This window comes from Stegodyphus dumicola, chromosome 9 (genome assembly GCF_044657685.1).
Source record: "Stegodyphus dumicola isolate Sdum_Otavi_A_Nest chromosome 9, ASM4465768v1".
Taxonomy (NCBI): Eukaryota; Metazoa; Arthropoda; class Arachnida; order Araneae; family Eresidae; genus Stegodyphus; species Stegodyphus dumicola.
In genome coordinates this window covers 159611320-159633333 of record NC_140776.1, presented here as the reverse complement: position 1 = coordinate 159633333, position 22014 = coordinate 159611320, and the positions used below count along the sequence as shown (strand labels likewise).

At 31.0% G+C, this 22014-nt stretch overlaps 1 protein-coding gene across 1 annotated transcript in view; it reads left to right on the top strand.

Moving 5' to 3' along the window:
* Window positions 1-14542, top strand: part of LOC118188819 (mitochondrial carrier homolog 2-like) — a 42055-nt gene extending 27513 nt beyond the window's left edge. The window contains exons 9-12 of the mRNA XM_035359337.2: window positions 385-452; window positions 1322-1397; window positions 6437-6557; window positions 14368-14542. Of these exons, the coding sequence (XP_035215228.1) occupies window positions 385-452; window positions 1322-1397; window positions 6437-6557; window positions 14368-14372 (270 nt within the window). The 3' untranslated portion in view covers window positions 14373-14542. The remainder of the gene's footprint in view (window positions 1-384; window positions 453-1321; window positions 1398-6436; window positions 6558-14367) is intronic.
* Window positions 14543-22014: the final 7472 nt, after the last annotated feature.

Sequence of the window (22014 nt, the reverse complement as noted above, 5' to 3'; positions counted from 1 at the left end):
TGGTGAAATTTATTGTGCTCTTAAGCACAAATTTACCTTTTGAATAAATGAACTGATGAATTAAGAAACAAGCATTTTAAAAATTACTGGTTAATAGGATGCTTTAAAAATAATTTGAAATATTTTTTTATGTTCTGTTTTCTTTTTCATGTTCTATTTAAATATTCATAGTAATCTTTATTCTATTTGAAACTTTAAAGATCATAATTTTATAAATGTTATTCTTTTAAAAAAATAGTGTGGATCATTAAGTATGTTTTTCTTTTATTTATAATAAGCTATTTTTCATGGCATATGTAATTTGTATGTTTATTATATGTGAATATCACTTATATATTTAAATACTTGATATAAAAGTACAAATTATAAACAATTACTTTTCAGTACTTGGCTAGTGCTTTATTCTACCCATTTATTGTCGTCTCTAATGTTGTGATAGTAAATGATTGTGGGTGAGTATGTAATTTATTCCTTTATTTTTAAGTGTGGTTTTTTAAAATGCTTTTGGATTGTATTAAAACTTCCAGTATGAAAAAAAGTGTCTTTAGTAACCATTATAATTACTAAGCTTTCATACTGAAATAATTCGAATCATCATACAGACATATAATATACTGTTGTTTATAACATTCATTGTTACATTTCTAAATTTAAAGTTAACTTACTATTTTAAATATCTTTTGCAAACATTTGTAATCATGAAAAGTTACAGAAGGAAGTTTTGTAAAGAAGTCTTTATAAGTATTCTCATGTTGTGTGTGAAAATCTCAGATACTTTCTAATGATTATTTTATTAGGACACCTTAAATGCAATGTTGAAATTTTTCATTGTATTAGTTGCAAAATTTATTGTCAGAGAAATATGTGAAGAAAACTATAACCAAAAACTTGTCTGTTATTCAAATTCAATGCATATTATATATAAGTCTAAATGTGAATTTTTTTTCCTTAAAAAATTATTTAGGTGCATTTTTAATATTTGTGCTCATTTTATTTTATTGCATGTGTAAGTTGAATCTAATATTTGAAGCACCTGATAAATGATAGCATGTAAAATGGTTTGAAAACACCAGATAAATGTTAATATGTAAAATGGAAATTTTACCTTTATTTTCCAAATGAATTATTACAGATTTGTTGGTGCCAAAATATGATCCAGATAAAGTTTAATAATTTCTAAGAATTTTTGATAGATTCTGTTTGCGGGATATATCATGACTATATATCATTACCTTAATATACATGACAATTGTGCAGATGTATTCATATGCTATAAACTTTATCAGTTTTGTAATTACTAAGGACAGTATCTTCTCTCTAGGTTAAAAGCTGGTTTGCCTACCAATATGCCAATATATTCAAGCTGGACTGACTGCTGGTCTCATCTGAGTGCCATAGTATGATTCTTTCCTTTTTTTCTTTTTCTGTCTCCCCCCCCCCCAATTTTTAAATTACAAATTGTAACAACGCATATTTGCATTTAAAAAAGTAAGTTTGATTTACTGAAAACTTGTACATATGACCTTATTAAAAAGAGGAAGATTTAAGTTTATTTAATATAAGCCATTAATGATGTCTGAAATTTGTACATTAGAAATGGATGATTAAGTTTGCCAGTTTTAGTGAGTAAGCATAGAGTCTGCTTTAAAAAGGGATTAACTTAATTGCGTGTGAGTGTGTGTATATATATCCTTTTGCAAGGTGAAATAGAAAATTATCAAATTTCCATTTTTTTACTTCCTTGTACGAAGTAAAGGGAGTTTTGTAATCATGAAAAATTCCAGGTACAGTCAAAAGTCGTTAATCCGGACTCGTTGGGACTTTGGCGATTCCGGATTATAGATCATCAGTTTAAATCTCGTAAGATGGCATGCAGAAATTCTAAAATTAAAAATATGAAACCGTAATTTATGAAATAAAGAACAATTATGATCTAAAGGGTATCAAAATTTACAAAAAAAAAAAGCTTAATATTTATTTGTTTACTTTATTAAACATTTCTTTCAATGTAAGTTGTTTAAGTTGCTTCATTTTATGTGATAATACTTTCTCTTTAATTCTATCAACAGATATAATTTCTTGTTCAGTTACGAAGTTCCGCTGAAGTCCCGTAATTGCTGTGCCGAGAATACCGACTAACTTGTCAATCGAAATTTTTCGTTTTCACTAACCTCTCTGTCACCTTCTTCAAGACTTTATCCATTTTTTGCAGCAATTCCACTTTTTGTTTGATGGACATCGAAACATACTTTCGTTTTGTAGATCCTTTGGGAGCTCCACCATCGGAAATTCTATTTGACATAATCGAAAGTTCAAGTTTACTTTTATAAAATTGCTCTTACAGTCTGCAAAAAATAATAAGCCGGATCCAATTTGAAGGTTAAGGAACAATGCAATCATCAACATTAACTGAAATAGATAATTAGATAATTTTAGCTTATACCCTCCGTTATACATAAAACGTGCACGCGAAAACGTATTCTGCACTTGTGCACACGCATATGCACAGTCGTAAAGGTCTTACGCTCACGCATAAACGCCTATGCGCATGTGTCAACGCGGCACATGTGCAGAAAGTTTTTAGCCTTGAGGTCCGGATTGTGAGTGTCCAAATTAACGACTTTTGACTGTACCATATTTCAAGGAAAATATCCATATTTACCACTACTGAATGCAATTTAATGATGATTTTGTGCAATATCTATATGTAACAACAGAATAAAGGACTCTTTTTTTTGCCCAAACACATTATAAAACAAATTTAAAATGGATTCAGAAGAGATTTTTTTGTGGTGTCTGTACGTATGTACGAATGTATCTCGCATAACTCAAAAAGGAATAGCTTCAGAATGTTGAAATTTTGTATGTGGGACTGCTATAACATACAGATGTGCATCTCCCTTTTTGGTAGCAATCGACCACACTAAAAGTATATATATATATCGATATATATATCCACTTTGTTACTCGGCTCAGTTTTTTTCCATTCTTATATGTTGGAAAATGGTGCATTTTTTTTTTTTTTTTTGCTTTAAAAATGAATGAATTATGTTTTCTTATCTTCCAATTAAGCTTTTTATGCCTTTAGTTAACCTGCATGTTATAGTTGTGGAATTATCAACAATTTAAAATTTGTTTAAGTGCGGCTATGTCTAGTTTTTTTCATAGCAGCCATATTTGTTAACATTTGAAATTTAGCAGAATAGTGGATTTGTTGCCAATCTAGAGAAACTAAGCTTCACAACAACAGATATAATGTCTTTTGTTATTGTTAATTAAATCATGCTCAGTCCATTCTGAAATTAACACTTAAGTTATTAAATGACCCCATATATTGATTCAGCATAGCATCCACAACAAATGAAGTCAGTTTCTACGTTTTTAGTGTCTTTTCCCGAGTGGGATCAAAAGAAAACCTTTGGTTTTGTGCTTCGAAAAATCTGCCTGCCTGCTATTGAAAAAATTGCTTGCTTTTATACAGAAACTCTAATTTTATTTATAAAATTTTTTAAAAAATTATTTTTAAATGTATTTGGTGTTTTATGTTTTTCCATATCTTTATTTTTTAATGAAGATATTTTGAGTTTTCATATATGTTTGCCTTGTTGCAAAGTGAGAACTGAATTAATTAAATAAGAAATCTATCTTTAACGAAATTCAAGGAAATAAGTGTTTCGTATTAGTAGCAAATATTGTCCCCTATCTGATTCGGAGAAAGGAGAATGTTTACGAGTAGCACATGCACATTAGGTAAGCAACGCTAAATCATCTGGGAAAAACTGTTTAGTTTTTATTAATTAATTTTTAATTTCTTTCATGCATCATTTTAGATTTATTATAATATGAATAGAACATCTGTCAATGGTTAGATAATTCTTCAGATGATTATAATTTTTGTGCATTTTTAGTTATAAAATGAATGAAATATAACGCTATTAAATGAACCTAGCACCAGTGTTGCAATGCTAAATATAGTGAATTTTAAAGAATGCATTTATTCTATTGTGGTTTATGTGCTATCGATGAAGTAGAATTTGATACGTTTACAGGAAAAATGCATATAATTTAATCTTCCATACAAGGAAGTCATGTGTATACATCAGATTTTGTACTATTAGATTAAAAAAAAAAAAAAAACTGATGTGTACATCACATGACTTCCTTGTGCATAATATTAAATTATATGCAGTTTTTCCTGCATTTCATTGAAATTTACTTCCTTGAATTTCATTAGAGATATATTTCTCATTCAATTTATTCAGTTTTCACTTTGCGACAAGGAAAAAGGCGTAAGACCTCAAAATATCTTTATTAAAAATTTGAAAAGTATAGAAAAATATGAAACACCAAATACATTTAAAACAATTTAAAAAATTTGTTTTAAAATTAAAATAAGAGTTTCTATGCAAGAACAGTCAGTTCGGCCAGCGGACAAGAAGACAGATTTCTTTTTGTAAAAAACTGAAAGTTTTTTTTCTGTTCGACTCTGTAAAAGGACACTAAAGGTGCAGAAACTGACTTAATTCACTATTCTGCTAAGCTGAAAATGTGAACAAATATGGCTGCTATGGTAAAAAAATTAGACCTAGCCACACTTGAGCAACTTTTGAATTGTTGATAATTCTACAACTATTATATGCAGATTAACTAAAGGCATGAAAACCTTAACTGGAAGGTAAGAAAAACATAATTATCATTTTTAAAGCAAAAATTGCACAGTTTACCACTATAAAGATTAAAAATCTGAGCTCATGGAGCCGAGTAACAGAGTGGATATATATATATATATTCAATGTTGTATGATCTTAAATTATATACACACACACATGTTTGGTCCATTGATTGCAACCAAAAAGGGAGGTGCACAACTACATGCTATTGCAGCCCTGTATACGAAATTTCAATGTTCTGAGGCTATTCGTTTTTGAGTTATGCGAGATACATAAATACATACGTTTGTACAGACGTCACAAAAGAATTTCTTCTAAATCCACTTTAAATCCTTTTTGCAACTCGTTTTGGGGAAAAGAGTTCTTTATTCTGTTTTTTCGTACAGATGTCACACAAAAACATTGTTAAATTGCATTCAATGGCCGAAATGGATATTTTCATTGAAATATGACACCCGAAAATTTTCCTCATTATGATACTTCCTCTACTTTACAAAAAAGTAAAAAAAAAAAAAAAGGAAATTTGATAATTTTCTATTTCACCTTGCAAAAGGATATATATATATATATATATATACATATATATTAGCTAATTAATTTCAGTTTTCTGCAACTTTTTTTGGGGGGGGGGGCATGAGGAACTGGGTAATCGGCAACTCGACCTTTTTTTGAAAATTATTATTATTTTTTTTAATCATCATACTTTTACAATGGACTGATATTCGACAGAAATAAAATATTTGATTTCTATCAATGGATGAAATTAGGAAAATAGTTGTTATTAATAACAGTTAGGTTAGCCTAAAAATTGAAAGATGTGTCAAGTCATAAAATTGATTTTGATTGAAGGCCTCCCATTTTTATGCTACCACATAACTTACAGCTGCATTCCCCAATAGTTCTGATTTACATATTCACTTGCTATTATTATTATTATGTGACAGAATAAGTAGTTATTTTGCTTGGAAATTTAAAACTAATATCATAATTTAAAATGCACAAATTGCTGTCTATTAGACTCAGCCTTTTAATAAAATTAAATATGCCTGAAATGGAAGTGATTTTAATAAATGATAGGTACTATATATGAAATTGCTAAGTATGTATTGAATACGTATATGGCTTCAGATTTCACAACATAATAGTAATTCTAAAAAATCTATTTCAGACTGAATGTCCTTATTTAATGCTTGCATATGCATATTATAGTAATATATAATAGTTTGAACCCATATTTTCTCAATAAATAGATCGATTATTTTTGAGTTTTAATGACTATCATATTCTCATTCTGATGGATAGTTTAATCATGATAGATTAATTTTTCTCAGTGTATAGTTATTTTACTCAAGAGTGCGTACTATTTGCAAATATTCATATCTGATTAAAAAAGGGAAAAACTAATCCAGTTCTAATTTTGTGTAATAATACTGTATACCTGGTGCACAAAAAATAATTGAAGATTTTACATGGATTTTTCTGTCCTTAATCATATCATACACCTGTATAATTTCTAAAAACATCTCTGCATTTCTCTTATATTTATAATAGTAAATTTCTTATGAACTAATTTGTTAAAGACTGAATTTATTAATCAGCACCATGCAAACTGAGAACAGAAAATTCATTACATTACCTAATTCTTTTTGAAAATATCTTATTGTAACGTTAATTCTGTTGAAGCAAATTTTTTTTCATGAACTTTTCTAATTCTCATATAAACTTTTTTTCGGGATGTAATTTAAATCTCTGTTTATTTCTTAAAGGGTCAGTTAAAAAGAGGCTCAAGTATCTTATGGAGGTATTATAGTGGGCCATTTATAGCTTCATATATGGAACCATCTGGACGTCGACCTTATGCTCATGCATTAGCCCTTACCAGGAAATGTAAGACTTAAAAATGTTATTTCTTGTGTAATTTTCTGTTGAGGTTTATGATGTGTAGCTTCTTTAGTTTCTATATTCACTTAGTTTATTATAATATACTTAAGACCACTGAACACTGTTAGTTTGACCTTGGTTAAGTACACTGAACATTGGTAATTTGACCTTGGTTTGTGTGGTACGAACTTTGGTATGTGTGGTTTGTTAAATGTATTTCATCAATCCAATTACTTTCAGGATAAAACCTGTATATAATTGCATATTTATTTTAAAGAAAATATTTAAATGTGCCATGAAAATGATTTAACTAATTGTATTTTTAAATTAAGCTCATAAAAGCAGAATTTTGGATAAACTTTAGATTTACAGACTAAGGCAAAACAATTTAAGAATTGCATACATATAATTACATACAGGGTGATTTACTACCAGGTCGACAAACTAACAGGGTGTGCAAGTGGTATAGAGATTACTCGGAATCACGCAGGAATGCAGGGTTGCAAATGCTGTAGTTGCGAGCTATGGTGCAAAGAAGCAGAAAAAAAGAACAGAAATAGCAACACATTACTGAGACAGAAAATATTTTATTGAAAGGTTGTACTACAACAGGTGTTCGGAATTACTAGCAGAAATCCTCAGGCAGACCTGACAGTGGTGCTGCATGGAATTCCTTACGTTTTGGAAGATTCCTCCGGGCAGTCTTGTGGTAGATGGTGCTGAACAGAAGGTTTCATGAACAGTGATCCTGCTGGAAGTTTCCATTAGTGATCTACACTCATGTCCATAAATTAAGGATAATTCGGAGTCACGCAGAAATAGAACTCTAAAATAAATATATCACCTGCAAAATCACTACACACATCTTTAAGAATCATATGCAAATTTCAGAAAGTAACCAAATGACACCAATGGTACGTCACAATGATGAGAGTGTAAGAGAGTGATATATAAGGAATACAGGCAAAGAAGTAAAATTGTTCGCAGCCGCTTTATAAGCATTTCAGTGCAATAACCAAATAGTTATGACACAAAGGACACATTTGGATGATTTTTTACGTGATAGAATTATCGGCTGTCTGGAATGTGGTCGTACCCAACTAGAAGTATAAGACGAACTTGGAATTGCGCAGAGTGTCATCTCCAGGCTTTGGCAACGATTCCAAGATGATGGTAATGTGAGTAGACGTTACAGCACAGGTCGCCGCAGAGTTACAACGCCGAATGAGGACCGGTATTTGGCAGTTTCTGCGAAAAGAAACAGGCGGAGCACAGCCTCAGACCTGTCTCGTCAGCTCTCTTCAGCCACTGGTACGACAACTTCAAGGCAGATCGTGTACAGATGCTTAGGGCAGATTGGTTTATATGTTCGTAGACCTGTCAGATGTGTTCCACTTACTGCAACTCACTGTCGCCTGCGGTTAGCCTAGAGTAGAGAGCATGCATTGTGGACACCGCAACAGTGGGCTTGTGTGATGTTTTCCGATGACTCCAGGTTTAGCTTGCGGTTTGATTCTCGCCGGACTTTCATATGGAGAGCTCCAGGTACCCGTTACCACCAAGAAAACATCATTGAACGACACCGTTACGGTGGTGCAGGAGTGCTCGTTTGGGGTGGAATTATTCTGGGTTCCAGAACTGACCTGCATGTTCAAATTGGAACCATGACAAGCCAAATCTATCGAGACGTCATTCTGGAACAACATGTACGTTTGTTTCGAGGCGCCATGGGTGCACAATTTGTGTTTATGGATGGCAACGCCCGTCCTCACCATGCAAACATCGTAAGCGAATGCCTTCAATCATAGGATATCACCCGTATAGATTGGCTAGCATTCTCACCGGACTTGGATCCAATAGAGCACGTGTGGGACATGCTTGGCCGACGAGTTGCAGCCCGTCAACCTCCTCCTTCATGTCTACTGGAACTTCGGAGAGCATTGCTTTTTGAGTGGTGTAATATCCCCCAAAATCAGATTGATAATTTGATACTCAGCATGCCTAGGCGTTGTACGGACTGTATTGCATCATCTGGGAGACATACAATGTATTAACAATCATACCAACCATGTAATATTGGTTTTTTGTAAATAGGTTTTTTTTTTTTTTTTTTTTTTTTTTTTTTTTTTTTTTTGTAATTTGCTGCAGGGAAAAAAAAATCGCTATTTTTTTTAATAATATCAAACATATAGCATCTTTTTTTGCTCTTTACCTTTTGTTTAATAAATAAGCTTTACAAATAAGTCAAATTGTTTTGCTTCTAATCCTTCCTTTGCCTGATGTTGCATTATCCTTAATTTATGGACATGAGTGTATTTGAGGTAGTAGGATGAATGCATAGTCAAAGGATGAACTGGTCAACATGCTGATTGTATATGGAGCTGCACATTGTAATGGGCACTCTGCTCGGTGGTTGTACCAGGAACATTACCTAAACAGGCATGCTTCACATCACACTACCTTCGCAAGCGTGAACAGAAGGTTATGTGAGGCTGGTTGTTTAATGAGGTTGTTTAAGAGCTACAATGAATCGACAGCAAACAATGATGACACCTGGCAATGAGGAGGTGGTCATACGTCTGGTAGAAGACAATCCAAGTACAAGTACTTGAGTGATAGCCCAACAATTGGGTTTTATTTCAATCCATTGTTTGGAGGATAGTCCCAGCAAACCAACTGAGTGCATACCATCGTCATCACATCCAATTATTAGAGTCTGAGGATTATCCATTCTGGAGGACATTTTCTGCATGGTTCCTGTAGCAGAGTGCTACAGACAGCGCAATTGCTGCATCTGTATTGTTCATGGATGAAGCGTACTTCACACGTGAGGAAGCTTTCAATCAGCATAATGCTCATATGTTGGCTTTGGAGAACCTTCATCATACACAATCATGTGCAGCAAGTGCATTTCTTGGTCTGTGTTTAGATCACCATTCTTGGAGACTACGTTATTGGACCATACCTTCTGCCCAGTGCTTTGGATGGTAGGGCATACCTGATCTTCTTGCAACAAGTCCTGCCCGAACTTCTTGATGCAGCACATGTTGCTTTACTGTTGCACTAGTTCACGTGGTACCAGCACGATAGGGCTCCTCCACATTACATGATTGACATCCGACGACACCTCGAGGTAACCTATGGATGGTGGTGGATAGATTTTGGTGGCTCAGTTAATTTTCCTGCCAGATCACCAGACTTATCATGCATGGACTTCTTTTTCTGGGATCACATGAAGAGTTTGGTGTATGAGACACCATTTCCTCCGGTTGAAGACCTCATTGTTCGAATATCTATAGCTGCCGGGAGGATATGTGACATGCCAGGAATCTTCCACAACATAAGGAATTCCATGCAACGCAGCTCTCAGGCCTGCCAGATGACATCTGGTTGTAATTTTGAACACCTGTTATAGTACAAGCACCTTAATAAAAGGTTTGTATATTAAATACAAACCTTTTATTAAGGTACACTATCAAATACTTATCAATCCCGATCATATTCACAAAAGTGCCACGTATCAGTTTATTCAGAAGTCCGTGTGCAATTCAACTTATGCAATGCATCTGCGACTTTTTAACATTTTAAAGACAAAAGTAATGAAATGCGAAATTTAGAAAGTGTTTATAAGCTTCCATTGATGATTTGTTCATAGCCTCCAAAGATTCTCAGAAACATTTGCAGGCATTTGAAAGCCTTATTTTCAAAACTTCAGGAATATGGACTTTGCAGAAATGATTCAAAATGCACCTAAGGAATCAAACATCTATTAATTTCTGAGGTTTTTTTCCACCTTGGTAAAAGCAGAATTGAACCTCTTCTTGACAAATTAAAAGGCATTTAAATTTCTCTCAACCAACCAACCTTACTCAGCTTTGCCAATTTTTAGGCATGTTTAACTTTTACAGATGGTTCATACTTAAAGCCGTATATATTCTTTCGGCTTTAATAAAATTGTTGGACGAACACATCAGTAAAAAGAAATCTCGTTTTCATGTTCATGATTCATCTGCACTGTTAAATTGTAAGGAAAATGCTGAACAAGCCTTCATTGTTGCGAAATTTGCCATTGTTCTGGCTACTCTTTTGAGATGCCCAACTACTGGAGGCCAGTAAAGCATCTGGATACATGCATCAGATGCTGCAGTAGGTAGCACTCTTATGCAGTTTTCTCAAGAAAAATGGGGACGTGTAGCATTTTTCTCTAAAAAGACTCGATAAAAGTCAACAAAAATAGTCCCTGTACAATAGAGAATTTTTTTCAACTTATTCTGCAACTAAGAAATTCCGAGATATGTTAGAAGGCAGGGGTATACAGATCGGAAACTATTAATATACGCTTTTAAGCAGAAATCCCACGAATGTTCACCTCAGCAACTACACCATTTACATTTTATTTCTCAGTACTGATTTTAGTGATGTTAAGGTTCTAAAAAGTCATTCATGTTGCTTTTTCAAGAATTAAAATTGATTTCATAATAGAATCTCTGTTTGATGTCTTAAAAATTTTCTGAAGTTGAACAGCATGATCCAGAGGTGTAAAACCTTCTCAAAACAATATGTCGTGAAGACATTCCAGTACTATGATAGTAATATTCTATGTAACATTTCTACAGATATTCCTTATCCTTTTCATCCAGATTCCTTTCTCAGATTCATATTTAAACATCTGTATAATTTATCACATCTAGGAATTGTAGCAAGCTGCAAAAATCATTTGTTCTCATTATGTATGATGTCATAAAAAATTGAGTGAAATCCTGCGAATCTTGCTTAACATCAAAAATACAAAAGCATACTAAAGTACCACTGGGCGCATTTTCTCTTTCTGATGCACGTTTTACATGGTGCACCATGTACCTTTTGACTCTATCCCCAGTATGAAAATGGAAACCACTTAGCTATTTTCAATTCATGGCTATATCACTTTGGCTGCCCATCGGTCAAAACAACAGACAAAAGTTCCCAAATGAGATTCAAATGAGACCCAAAATTTATACCATTTTGGGTATAAATACAACTGTGGCTTTCCCTTCATTCAAGATTTATTGTTTACTCATGATGAAGAAGGACGTGTACTTGTTTGCCTTTGAAATCGATAGTGTATTGACTAAAATGTATGCCAAAGACAAGGTTGTTGCTTTGCCTAATTTTGTTTTACTTTGGCATTTTTGCGGCCAGCCTTTGTCTGGCTTTTAAATGTACCAAAAAAATGCCCAAAGGAAACATTAAATTTAAAAACTGCAGAACAACTTTATCAAAAAAAAAAAAAAAAAAAAAAGGAAAAAGAGAATTTTAATAAAAATGTATTGTATAAAAAAATTACAATGGAATAAGCAATATCCTTTAACACAAATATTAATTATCCTAATAAATGAATTAACTAACTTTCCCTTTGAAAAAATCTTAAGAATTCAAATGATATAAAAGAAATTAAGAACTTTGTTTCCTAAACAAAATCATGGAAAATTTTTTATATAATTAAAATTATATATAATTAAAACATAATATAAAAAATGACAATAAAATAATTAATGAATCTCATATTGTCAAGAGAAAACAGTCAGCAGTCCAGTATCCTTGCGAGACACATGTGTGTCAGAATAAGAAGACTGTGATGTGCATGTTGCATGTACAGTCAAAAGTCGTTAATTCGGACACCCATAATCTGGACCTCAAAGCTAAAAACTTTCTGCACATGCGCCGCGTTGACACATGCGCATAGGCGTTTACGCATGCGCGTAAGACCTTTACGCGCACACGCATATGCGTGTGCACAAGTGCAGAATACGTTTTCGCGTGCACGTTTAATGTATAACGGACAGTATAAGCTAAAATTATATAATTATCTATTTCAGTTAATGTTGATGATTGCGTTGCTCCTTAATCTTCGAATTGGATGCGGCTTATTATTTTTTGCAGAATGTAAGAGCAATTTTATAAAAGTAAACTTGAACTTTCGATTATGTCAATTTTCGATTCTGGAGCTCCCAAAGGATCTACAAAACGAAAGTATGTCTCGATGTCCGTCAAACAAAAAGTGGAATTGCTGCAAAAAATGGATAAAGACATGAAGAAGGTGACAGAGAGGTTAGTGAAAACGAAAAAATTTCGATTGACAAGTTAGTCGGTATTCTCGGCACAGCAATTATGGGACTTGAACAGCGGAACTTTGTAACTGAACAAAAAATGATGTCTGTTTATAGAATTAAAGAGAAAGTATTATCACATAAAACGAAACAACTTACATTGAAAGAAATGTTTAATAAAGTAAACAAATTAATATTAAGCTTCTTTTTTTGTAAATTTTGATACCCTTTAGATCATAATTGTTCTTATTTGATAAATTACGGTTTCATATTTTTAATTTTAGAATTTGTGCATGCCATCTTACGAGATTTAAACTGATGATCTATAATCCGGAAAAATCGATAATCCGGAATCGCCGAAGTCCCGACGAGTCCGGATTAACAACTTTTGACTGTATAATTAATATTTTATCTCTTATTTTCAACAGTCAGCTGTCCAGTATACAAAGCATTGAATGAAACTGTTGCCAAAACCACATTTCTAAAAGAATGAAACTATTCAAAATGACATGGTTTCATCAAAAAAGGTAAAATAAAAAAAATGTGATTCAAATTTTTAAAAAATTCGCTTTGAGGTGCACTGGCTCTTGTTTAGATGCACCTACGTACTGAATTTCGTAGCCCTGCATCTATTAGCTTACATACACCATGAACAAAAGACACACACAGGCAGACTCTTTCTTTTAATATATGTAGAGATATATGCAAATTGTTTCTTGAAAATTTGGTGTTTCATGTTGTCAATTTTTTTCAAAACTTCTGACTTTTACAGTCATGAGGTTTGCAATGAACCTTCTCGCTGCATATCCTGCGATTTCCACAAGCAATGTAATAGTAGCAAAATTTGCGCAACCTGCGATTTCTGTGGGAAGGATTTTTTGCCATCTATTTAACTGTGCAGCCCTCTCTTTCCCCGTTCAAGGTTTCCTTTCAGCTTTCCTGTCATGTTTAATTATTTATTTAGATGTGGGCTAACAGATGGCGTTAGTTGTCCGAATTTCTGCCGAATATACAAGAATGGGTAATGTAGCATTTTGTGTGCGCTTATCAGAGCTCAAAGATGTCGTGCAGGAAGTGTTTCGTGAGTGATATAGCCTATATTCCTGATGATATTTCTGACACTTATAGTAGTTCTGACTCTGATTTCAAGTATATTTCTTGGATTCCTCTGCAGATAGTGATGAATCTGAGAATTCAGTTTCTATTGAAAACATTCAGCAATTGTGCAAAATTGATATGCAAAATATTACATTATGCAAATATTTTCATTAGTATATATGTTTTACCTTTGTATTTTATAAAATAAATCATAATTTAACCAATATAAATTTAAAAAATTTCCCTTTTATATCATTATTCTTCAATTTCAGTATTCTGGTAACCTTTTTCTATGATTTAATTCTATATTGATTTTATTCTATATTCTATTTACAAATTTTTTTTGTATATTTTAACTCTAAAATATATGTAGATTTGAAATAATGTAATAAAAAAATATGCAATTTTTGAACCTATTTTGATAAAAAAAAAGTATGCAATGAGAGGGTTAAGTTGCAAAATCAGAAAGTAAGATGTAACCAGAAAGTACCAAAATTTTCTGTTTACGTCCGTTTTTCCATGGCGTTATTGTACTTTTAGAATTTGTTATCTTTATTGAATGTGTATTTTTGCCTTTATGAAATTACCAATTGTTTTAACTTTATTCTGTTTTCTATTCTTTCTTTCAGACTAGCAGATTTAAATTGTATAATCTGCTCTTAACATTGAATATTCTGCTAAAGACTTGTAGGAAATGTGGTAATGCTAGACATGTGTATTTAATTCAGTCAATCATTTTAATTTTAGTCAACCTTTTATTTATATTTTGTTAATGAAATCATTAAATAACTGAATTTATTTTCATCTTGTTTGTTCATTCTTTTTGTTTAATTTGTTTTTCAGTTACCTCGGTTAGCGTTCCCCCTTTTGAATTTTCATTATGTAAGAAATATGAAAAACATAAGTATTGAATCCCTACATTGAATTGAATATTGAATTACCACATTCTGTGCGGTAGCTTCATTGGCAGTTGCCTTGAAGTAGAGTGGGTGAGTTTGCATTAATCTCAAAAAAAGAGAAATTGGGTAATAAAATAAAAATAGCATTTTTCATATAATTTTTATAAAAGCTGAGATGTTCAGTCTTGAAGTAACATCAATCTTGTGCCTTGAAAATGGTACCTTCATCCATAACTTTTAATCTTAGTGTAGCATAATATCAGAATTTGGCAGCTTATTTTAAATTAAAAATATTGTCCATGCATTTGTAACTAATTAAAGATTTTTAATCCATATGCACATTAGATGCACAATATATATATATATATATATATATATATATTTGAGGGTATATCTGAATTTGAAGTTATTACTCCTGCTAACTCAGCATACAGTTACTATTTAAAAGCCAAATTTTTTGTAATTTTTTGATTAGTAAACGTTTATTTAATCCATCTTAAACAATTTATACTTCCACTCTTTTTTTTATTTTTTATGAAGGCATTGTTCCTAATGCAAATAATCGTGGAAGTGCTTAGGGATAATAAATATTTAGGTTGTTTAGATAACTTTTAGTAGAAAATATTTTTAAACATAATTACATTATTCTTTTACTTATATCAATTGCGTTGACTTTGAATGATATTTTTGAAGAACTGGAAATAATATTTTTTTTAAAACATTTATTCTTTGAGGAAAATTTACAAATATTAAACAAAATTGTAACAGAATAACCACAGCAATAAAATATTAGTTCATTGCTTTGTTACCTTTTGTTTTCTTTTTTAAACTTTTGTGTATTAGTAGTACGTTTTAGGTAATGATATTTAAAATACAGGATTGAGATGTATAACTTTGAAGGATATGTATAGCCTTTATATTATAATGTTTAATTTACTTGATGGTTTGTATTAATTATATAAGAACAGGCACTTTTCTCATATTTAATAAGCACTTTTGTTTTGTGAAATTACTCTATTTTAAGAAGGATCATTTTATAAGAAAATCACATTTGAAGACATGAAATAAACATTATTAAAGTAGAACACCACATAATTAACTTTTCATAATTTACTTATAATTCTATATTGAAAAATAACCCCTTTTTGATTTCAGACAAACTAGATCACTGAATTACTTTGAAATTGTTTTAAGGCTATCCTGAAGGAGTGCAACTATGAAAAATTATTATAATTGTTGTTAATATTACATTGCAGAGTGAAGTTCTTATTCTTCTTTAGAGGGATCAAAGTAAAATTTTAGTGTATTAAAAAAAAATTAAAATGCTTGAAATCTGAATGCAGAAAATCTAAGGGGAAAAGTTCTAAATGTAAATTGTCTAACGAGTGTTTGCTGGAATAATTACCATTAGTCATAGAGTTGATTTGAATGAATTTAAATCAAAGACTTAAGTTAGCAGAAAATACGTATTTTTTCTTTGGAGCTAATTTTATGAAAATTCGAGCTGGTTTTTGGCCAATTATAAGATTCTTAAGAAATAAGCTCAGTATATTTATGGCCATTAAGAGTTGCACTGTAAATATTTTTATGCACATTATATTTTATCAATATGTACAACTAAAAAAAAGGCTTTTACAAGCAACAATTTTTTTAAAGTAACTTGATAGATGCTTTTAATTATTAAAAAAATTTTTAATCATGAGAAACTGAAATTTTTTGCCTGTTTATCACTTTTGATTTTATAAGCATGTTATATATAGTAATATAAAAAAATTCAAATCTTTTTTATTAAGAGTTGAATTAAAATTATTCAAGCTATAGGAGTAACACAGTCTCAACCAATTGAATTTACTTACCAAAAGTTATAGATGAGTTCTAATATTTTAATTGAATTTAGAATATTATTGTCAAGTTTTTTTTTTTTAAATTTTATTTCTAATGGCAAATCAGTAAACAACTGTAGTCAGACATATTGTTAAGTTTATGAATGAAATAAAATGACAAAGCTCTTAAAACCTACCAGTGTGATTTTTATTACGTTTTAAAATTATAAGTAATATATAGAAACCAAAATAAATGTATAAAAAATGTAAATTTAGGAAAAATAAGATGGAATGGAAGTTTTTTTTTTTTTTTTTTTTTTCTTTTCAGTTTTTATTTAAAATTTTTTCTCAGATATAGTGATAATGAAAATTAGTAGGCAATTTACTAGGCATGTGATGTAGTAGTTGCAGGTAAAAAAAAAGAAAGAACAAAAAGAATAATATTTTTTCAAGCCCATTGCAACAAAAATCTTTATTGGTTCTATTAATTAGGCTAAATGTCATTCATTCAAGTTATGCTTTTAAGAAAGATGAAATTGTTCATCTTTTTCCTACCCTTTTTAATGTCTACTTACAGAGGATTTTGAAATTTGCCTCAAATCTTTCATATCAGTTCATAAATCAATAATTATGTCATTATTTCTCTTACATTCTGTGTAATATTAGTGTACAAGTAAAAATCAGATTTGTAGTGTCTTCCAAAGTTTGGTCTTGTTTTATTATAATGTTAAAAGATTTCTTCATATGTACACTTAGTTGTTGTTAATAAATTACTTTATATATTATGTGCTTTTGGTTAATAAGAGCAGTGTTTGCATATGCTAAAATTTCTAGAGTCTTGTAAGTTTTACAAACTTGTTTTTCATTTATCTGCTTTAGTCTGAATGTGCTTCATACAGAGTAAGATTTTGAAGCAAATAACCAGTTACGCATACATCTTGGAATTATTCATGAATTTAACATTACTGCAGGAAATTAAGAATTGCAAACCTTCAAACATTAATATATATTGCAGAATATTACATAAGAGCAAACTTCCAGCGATGAATTCAAATGTATTCAGTTGTCTTTAACATTAAAACAGTGTTTCGATGCACAATTCAGAGCTTACATGATCATTTCTAAGAATTTTGGATCGCTGTTCATTTATGATATTTGTAATTAATATTCAGCTATTTACCAACTATATAACAATGAGTGTAGACTTGCCTATTAACATGCTAGAGGCTAGAGAATGAATCAGAATGTTTTATAAATAACCTACTCTTGAAAAAGGGCTATGTTCCTTGTAAACACACATGTAAATCTGAAACACTGAAAATCCACATCTGATACATGAACACATTTGAAATTGTCCTAAGATCAGTGTCTGATGCTGTCATATGACTAAGAAGATTTTTGGTCCTTTCTCCTTTGTTGAAACTAATATTAACTACAATGTGTACTTACTTGGACATGCTACAGTTCTGTTTCCTCAAACTGAGCAAACAGAATTGAAAGATGCCAAGTTGTAGATTTTCTTTCACCAAAATGGAGCATCTGTTTCCTGGATGGTGGATTAGCAAAATTGTACCTATCTCATGGCCCACTAGAAGTCTTGATCTTATTACCTCATTAGGCTTGTTCCTCTGTAGTGTTGTCAAAAATGAGGAGTACAATCAAAGAATAGATAATCTTGGTCTCTTCAAGAGAAGACTGACACAGACAATTACAAGTATATCCTGAAGTGTTTTTGCCAGGATATAACTGAAATTGAGTTACTGTTGTGACTTCTGGGTTGTTAATGATGCTCATACTGAAATTTACTAATTTTACTTGTGATTTTTTTTTAAGGTTTGAGTTAAATAAAAGTTAAGATTTAAAACTCTTTCACATACCCACATTTATTCTTGGAGATAGCAAGTCAGCAAGAGTTAAGCAGCTTTCATTTTTACAATCGGTAATGATGGAAGTATGTCTCCAGCTAGAGAAATGTTTTAAATAATGCAAATATTTATGCTTTGGTATTTTAAAATTTAAACAGTCGTCAGTCTTGTGTGGAAATTACAGAATTTATGATATAGTCTCCCAGTCCTTATATTTATTTATAGTAAAACTTTAACAATTTAAAGAATCGATCTTGTGAAAATTATGAATTCTTTTTATACAATCCCTCAGTTAGTATATTTCATATACAGTAAGACCCCGCTTAACGCTGTTTCGTTTAGCGCTGTTTCGGTTTAGCACTCTTTTATTTCAACCCGGGGATTCCACGAAATCGCTCGCAGCATACGGGGATTCCCCGAAATATTATGCAGCGATAGGTTTCAAATACATATCCGAAAGAGTGTACTTGTATTTCTTGTTTGGTGCGGTATTGTACAGACATATTTTTATTATTGGAAACATTCAATTCAAGAAGCAGCGGCTAGTCTTTCTAATGATGAGCTCAAGGAATTAACTGAACAATAAGAAAACAAAAGTGTTGACAGCAGTGATTCAGAAGAAGAGCAAAAAGAACTTTCGATGGCGTTTGTAAAAAGGAGTTTGTCTACCATAACTGAAATAATGGATCAATTCATTGAAAATGATCCAAATTTTGACAGGAGCTCAAAAGTAAGGTGTGGTGTTAGAGATGCTCTATCCGTTTATGAAGAACTTTTAAGAGAACAACGCAAAAGAAAAAGGCAAATAACATTAGATGCTTTTGTCACAAAAAGGCAGAACACTGAAAACGTGGAAGGCTAACTAAATATGACCGACTTAGAATTTTATTTGTTTTTTTTTAAGAATATTCGTTTTGTTATTTATATTTTGTTTTTATTTTTGCAAGAAATAATAATGTGGTATTAATTTGGGCTTTAAGAAATAAATGTTTGGTTTTATTTTTATTAAAAAAACATACTTTTTAAATTTAATACCTAACCAATTTCCTAGCCATCTTTCCCTAACCCCAATATTTACATGTAAAGATAGCCTCGTTTAGCGCTGTTTCGCATTACGCTCTACTTTGATGGAACGTATCCCCCGCGTTAAGCGGGGTCTTACTGTATAGTAAAAATTTAAACATATTATAAAAAATGAAATACAAAACATTTGATTTGTGTATACATAAAAAATTAATAGCAAATTTTAACTTCAAAATTTTGCAGTTTTTGGTATAATTAGAAGGTGGTTTCTTCTTTTTAATATCAATATGCTTATTCTTTTGTGAGATACTAGCATGTAACATTTTTTCAGTTATAAATTTGTTGAATTTGATATGCTGAAACATAATTATAAACATTTACACATATAATTTATACATTATCTAATGCTAAAAATGTATGAATATTTTCATAAAGTTTTATTAATTTAGAATCATAATTTTTGGAAGAAAAACCTATAAAGATGTTGAATTTGTAATTTTTAAAAGATTGAATTTTTAAGTTAAAATTGGAAAACCATTGCTATTTGCATTACTTAAAATGCATTTTTAGCTGGAAACGTGTCCATGACCGACAGTTGTGAAAATAAAAGCCTGATTAGGACATTTATGGGCACAAGTGTATGTATGCACATATAATGACTGACGTATGCTGTGCTATAATCTATTTGTAAAGAAACTTTGCATGCAAATGCAATTTAATCTGGACAATGAAGACTTTCTAGAGCTTTTGTGCATCAGAACTAAATATTCTAAAAGTTTATTAATAAGTGAAACTTAATTTTAAGGACAAAACTTCCATTAGATTTTGGTTATGGCTGCCAACCTTGACTGATAATGTATATCTAAGATTCATGCTTATTATGAACATTTGTCACAATTTGAAAGTGGTTGTGTCAGCAGGCTGAAAGAAGCTGGATATGGAAAGAAAAGAATGATGTGGTATTCAGATCATGCAGTGTGGTACTTGGATGATATTGGTAGGAATGAATGAGTTAACAATGGCAGGTTTCAGTATCAAGAGTGCAAGAGTCAGTTTAGAATGATGGCATGAAAGGAGGACAGATTGATCATTACAGCCTTTGATTTAGCTCTATCAGTGATCCAATGTGTGGATGAAACAGAACTTAAGTGGATGAGCATTCAAGAATTCATCAGTTTTCCTTGATGAATTCTATTTTGAACCCAGTTTTGATGACCGTCATAAATTTGATGGAGATGTCTAGCCCTCCAAGCATTTAGTCTTGAAATTTCAGAGTTCCTCAAATTGTCATGAATAAGTGATATTTTCTTGATTTTAATTAAAAAATGACTATCTCGTTTTGTATCTTGATTCTTTTTCTTCCAATATACATCCAAACCAAAATCAGATACATTTAAAAGCTAGCAGAAATTTTCATGTATAATGAATATAGAAGACAGCCTTCTGTACGGAATTTTCCAGCCGTAACGCTGAGGGCTAGGATAGTACTGGATTTTAATTTTTATTGTAGCATGCTGCACAAATTAACAGCAGAATGTCATTTCTTTTTATAGCTGGGTTTTTTTGGTTCCATCCTTACAGCACAGAGGTACATAAATAAATAAAATTCTTTCATCTATCATTTTTCTATCTCTTTTAGGGCATATGTAAGTGAACTTACCTTTCAATAACTTAATGCTCGAATACACTTAGCGTGCATATCTACTGGTTGCCTTTAGGACCGTCAAATACTTCCAATGCTACCTACTTTACTAGATGTCTTCCTCGTAGAGCACATTTGGTAGTTGATAGTAATGTAACTTCAGCCATTTTAGAATTAATCACACTTCACAATTTAGTGGAATAATGGTGTAATGCAACGTGCAACATTAGTGTTAGCAGCTGATTACTTGCAGTACATTTAAAGGCAAAATGACGAGATATTGCAGCCTATATCAACATATACTATTGCTTTAATGTACCATAAAATGACATTTTTTATCAAGATAAGACATTGCTACTCAAAACTAACATTAGTTTAGCTCCTGAATGTTAATTGAATTTGATATATATTTATTAATATCTCTTTTTGTTATTAAACTTGCTTGATTCCTTCTTCCAGAATTCGAAATTTATGCTTAATCTAAATATAATTTGCACATTTATTATTATTATTTTTTAAATTTGTATTTTTAAATATTTTTTTAATAAATTTTTCGAAAAATTTTTATATTATAACCTAAAAATTTTTTAACATCATCTTAAAGTAGATTTAATTCTAAGCTTATCTGCAAAAAATTAGAGTTTTCTATTCAAAATTTTCTAAGATTTACATTTTGGCGTATTTAATATAAGCGATAATATCGAAAATATGGTTTAGGTGGTTTTTAAAAATTATTCTCATGCATCAATGAAAAATAAGGAAAGTATGTAGGTTACTATAAATTAAGAATTTCATCAAGTGAATTATTCTTGGCACAAACTGGGGGGGGGAGAATCCACCAAGATAAATTTTTAAATTTCTCTATAATTTTCTCACCAAAAATTACAAAATTTAATATTTAGACATAATTTGAGTCTTAGAATTGAAATATGGAAAGAAAATGGAAATATAATATATATCTTAAGTCGAGCTTTCAAGACATTTTTTTTCACAGTGTACATTTGCTGTATTTTAAGACATTAAA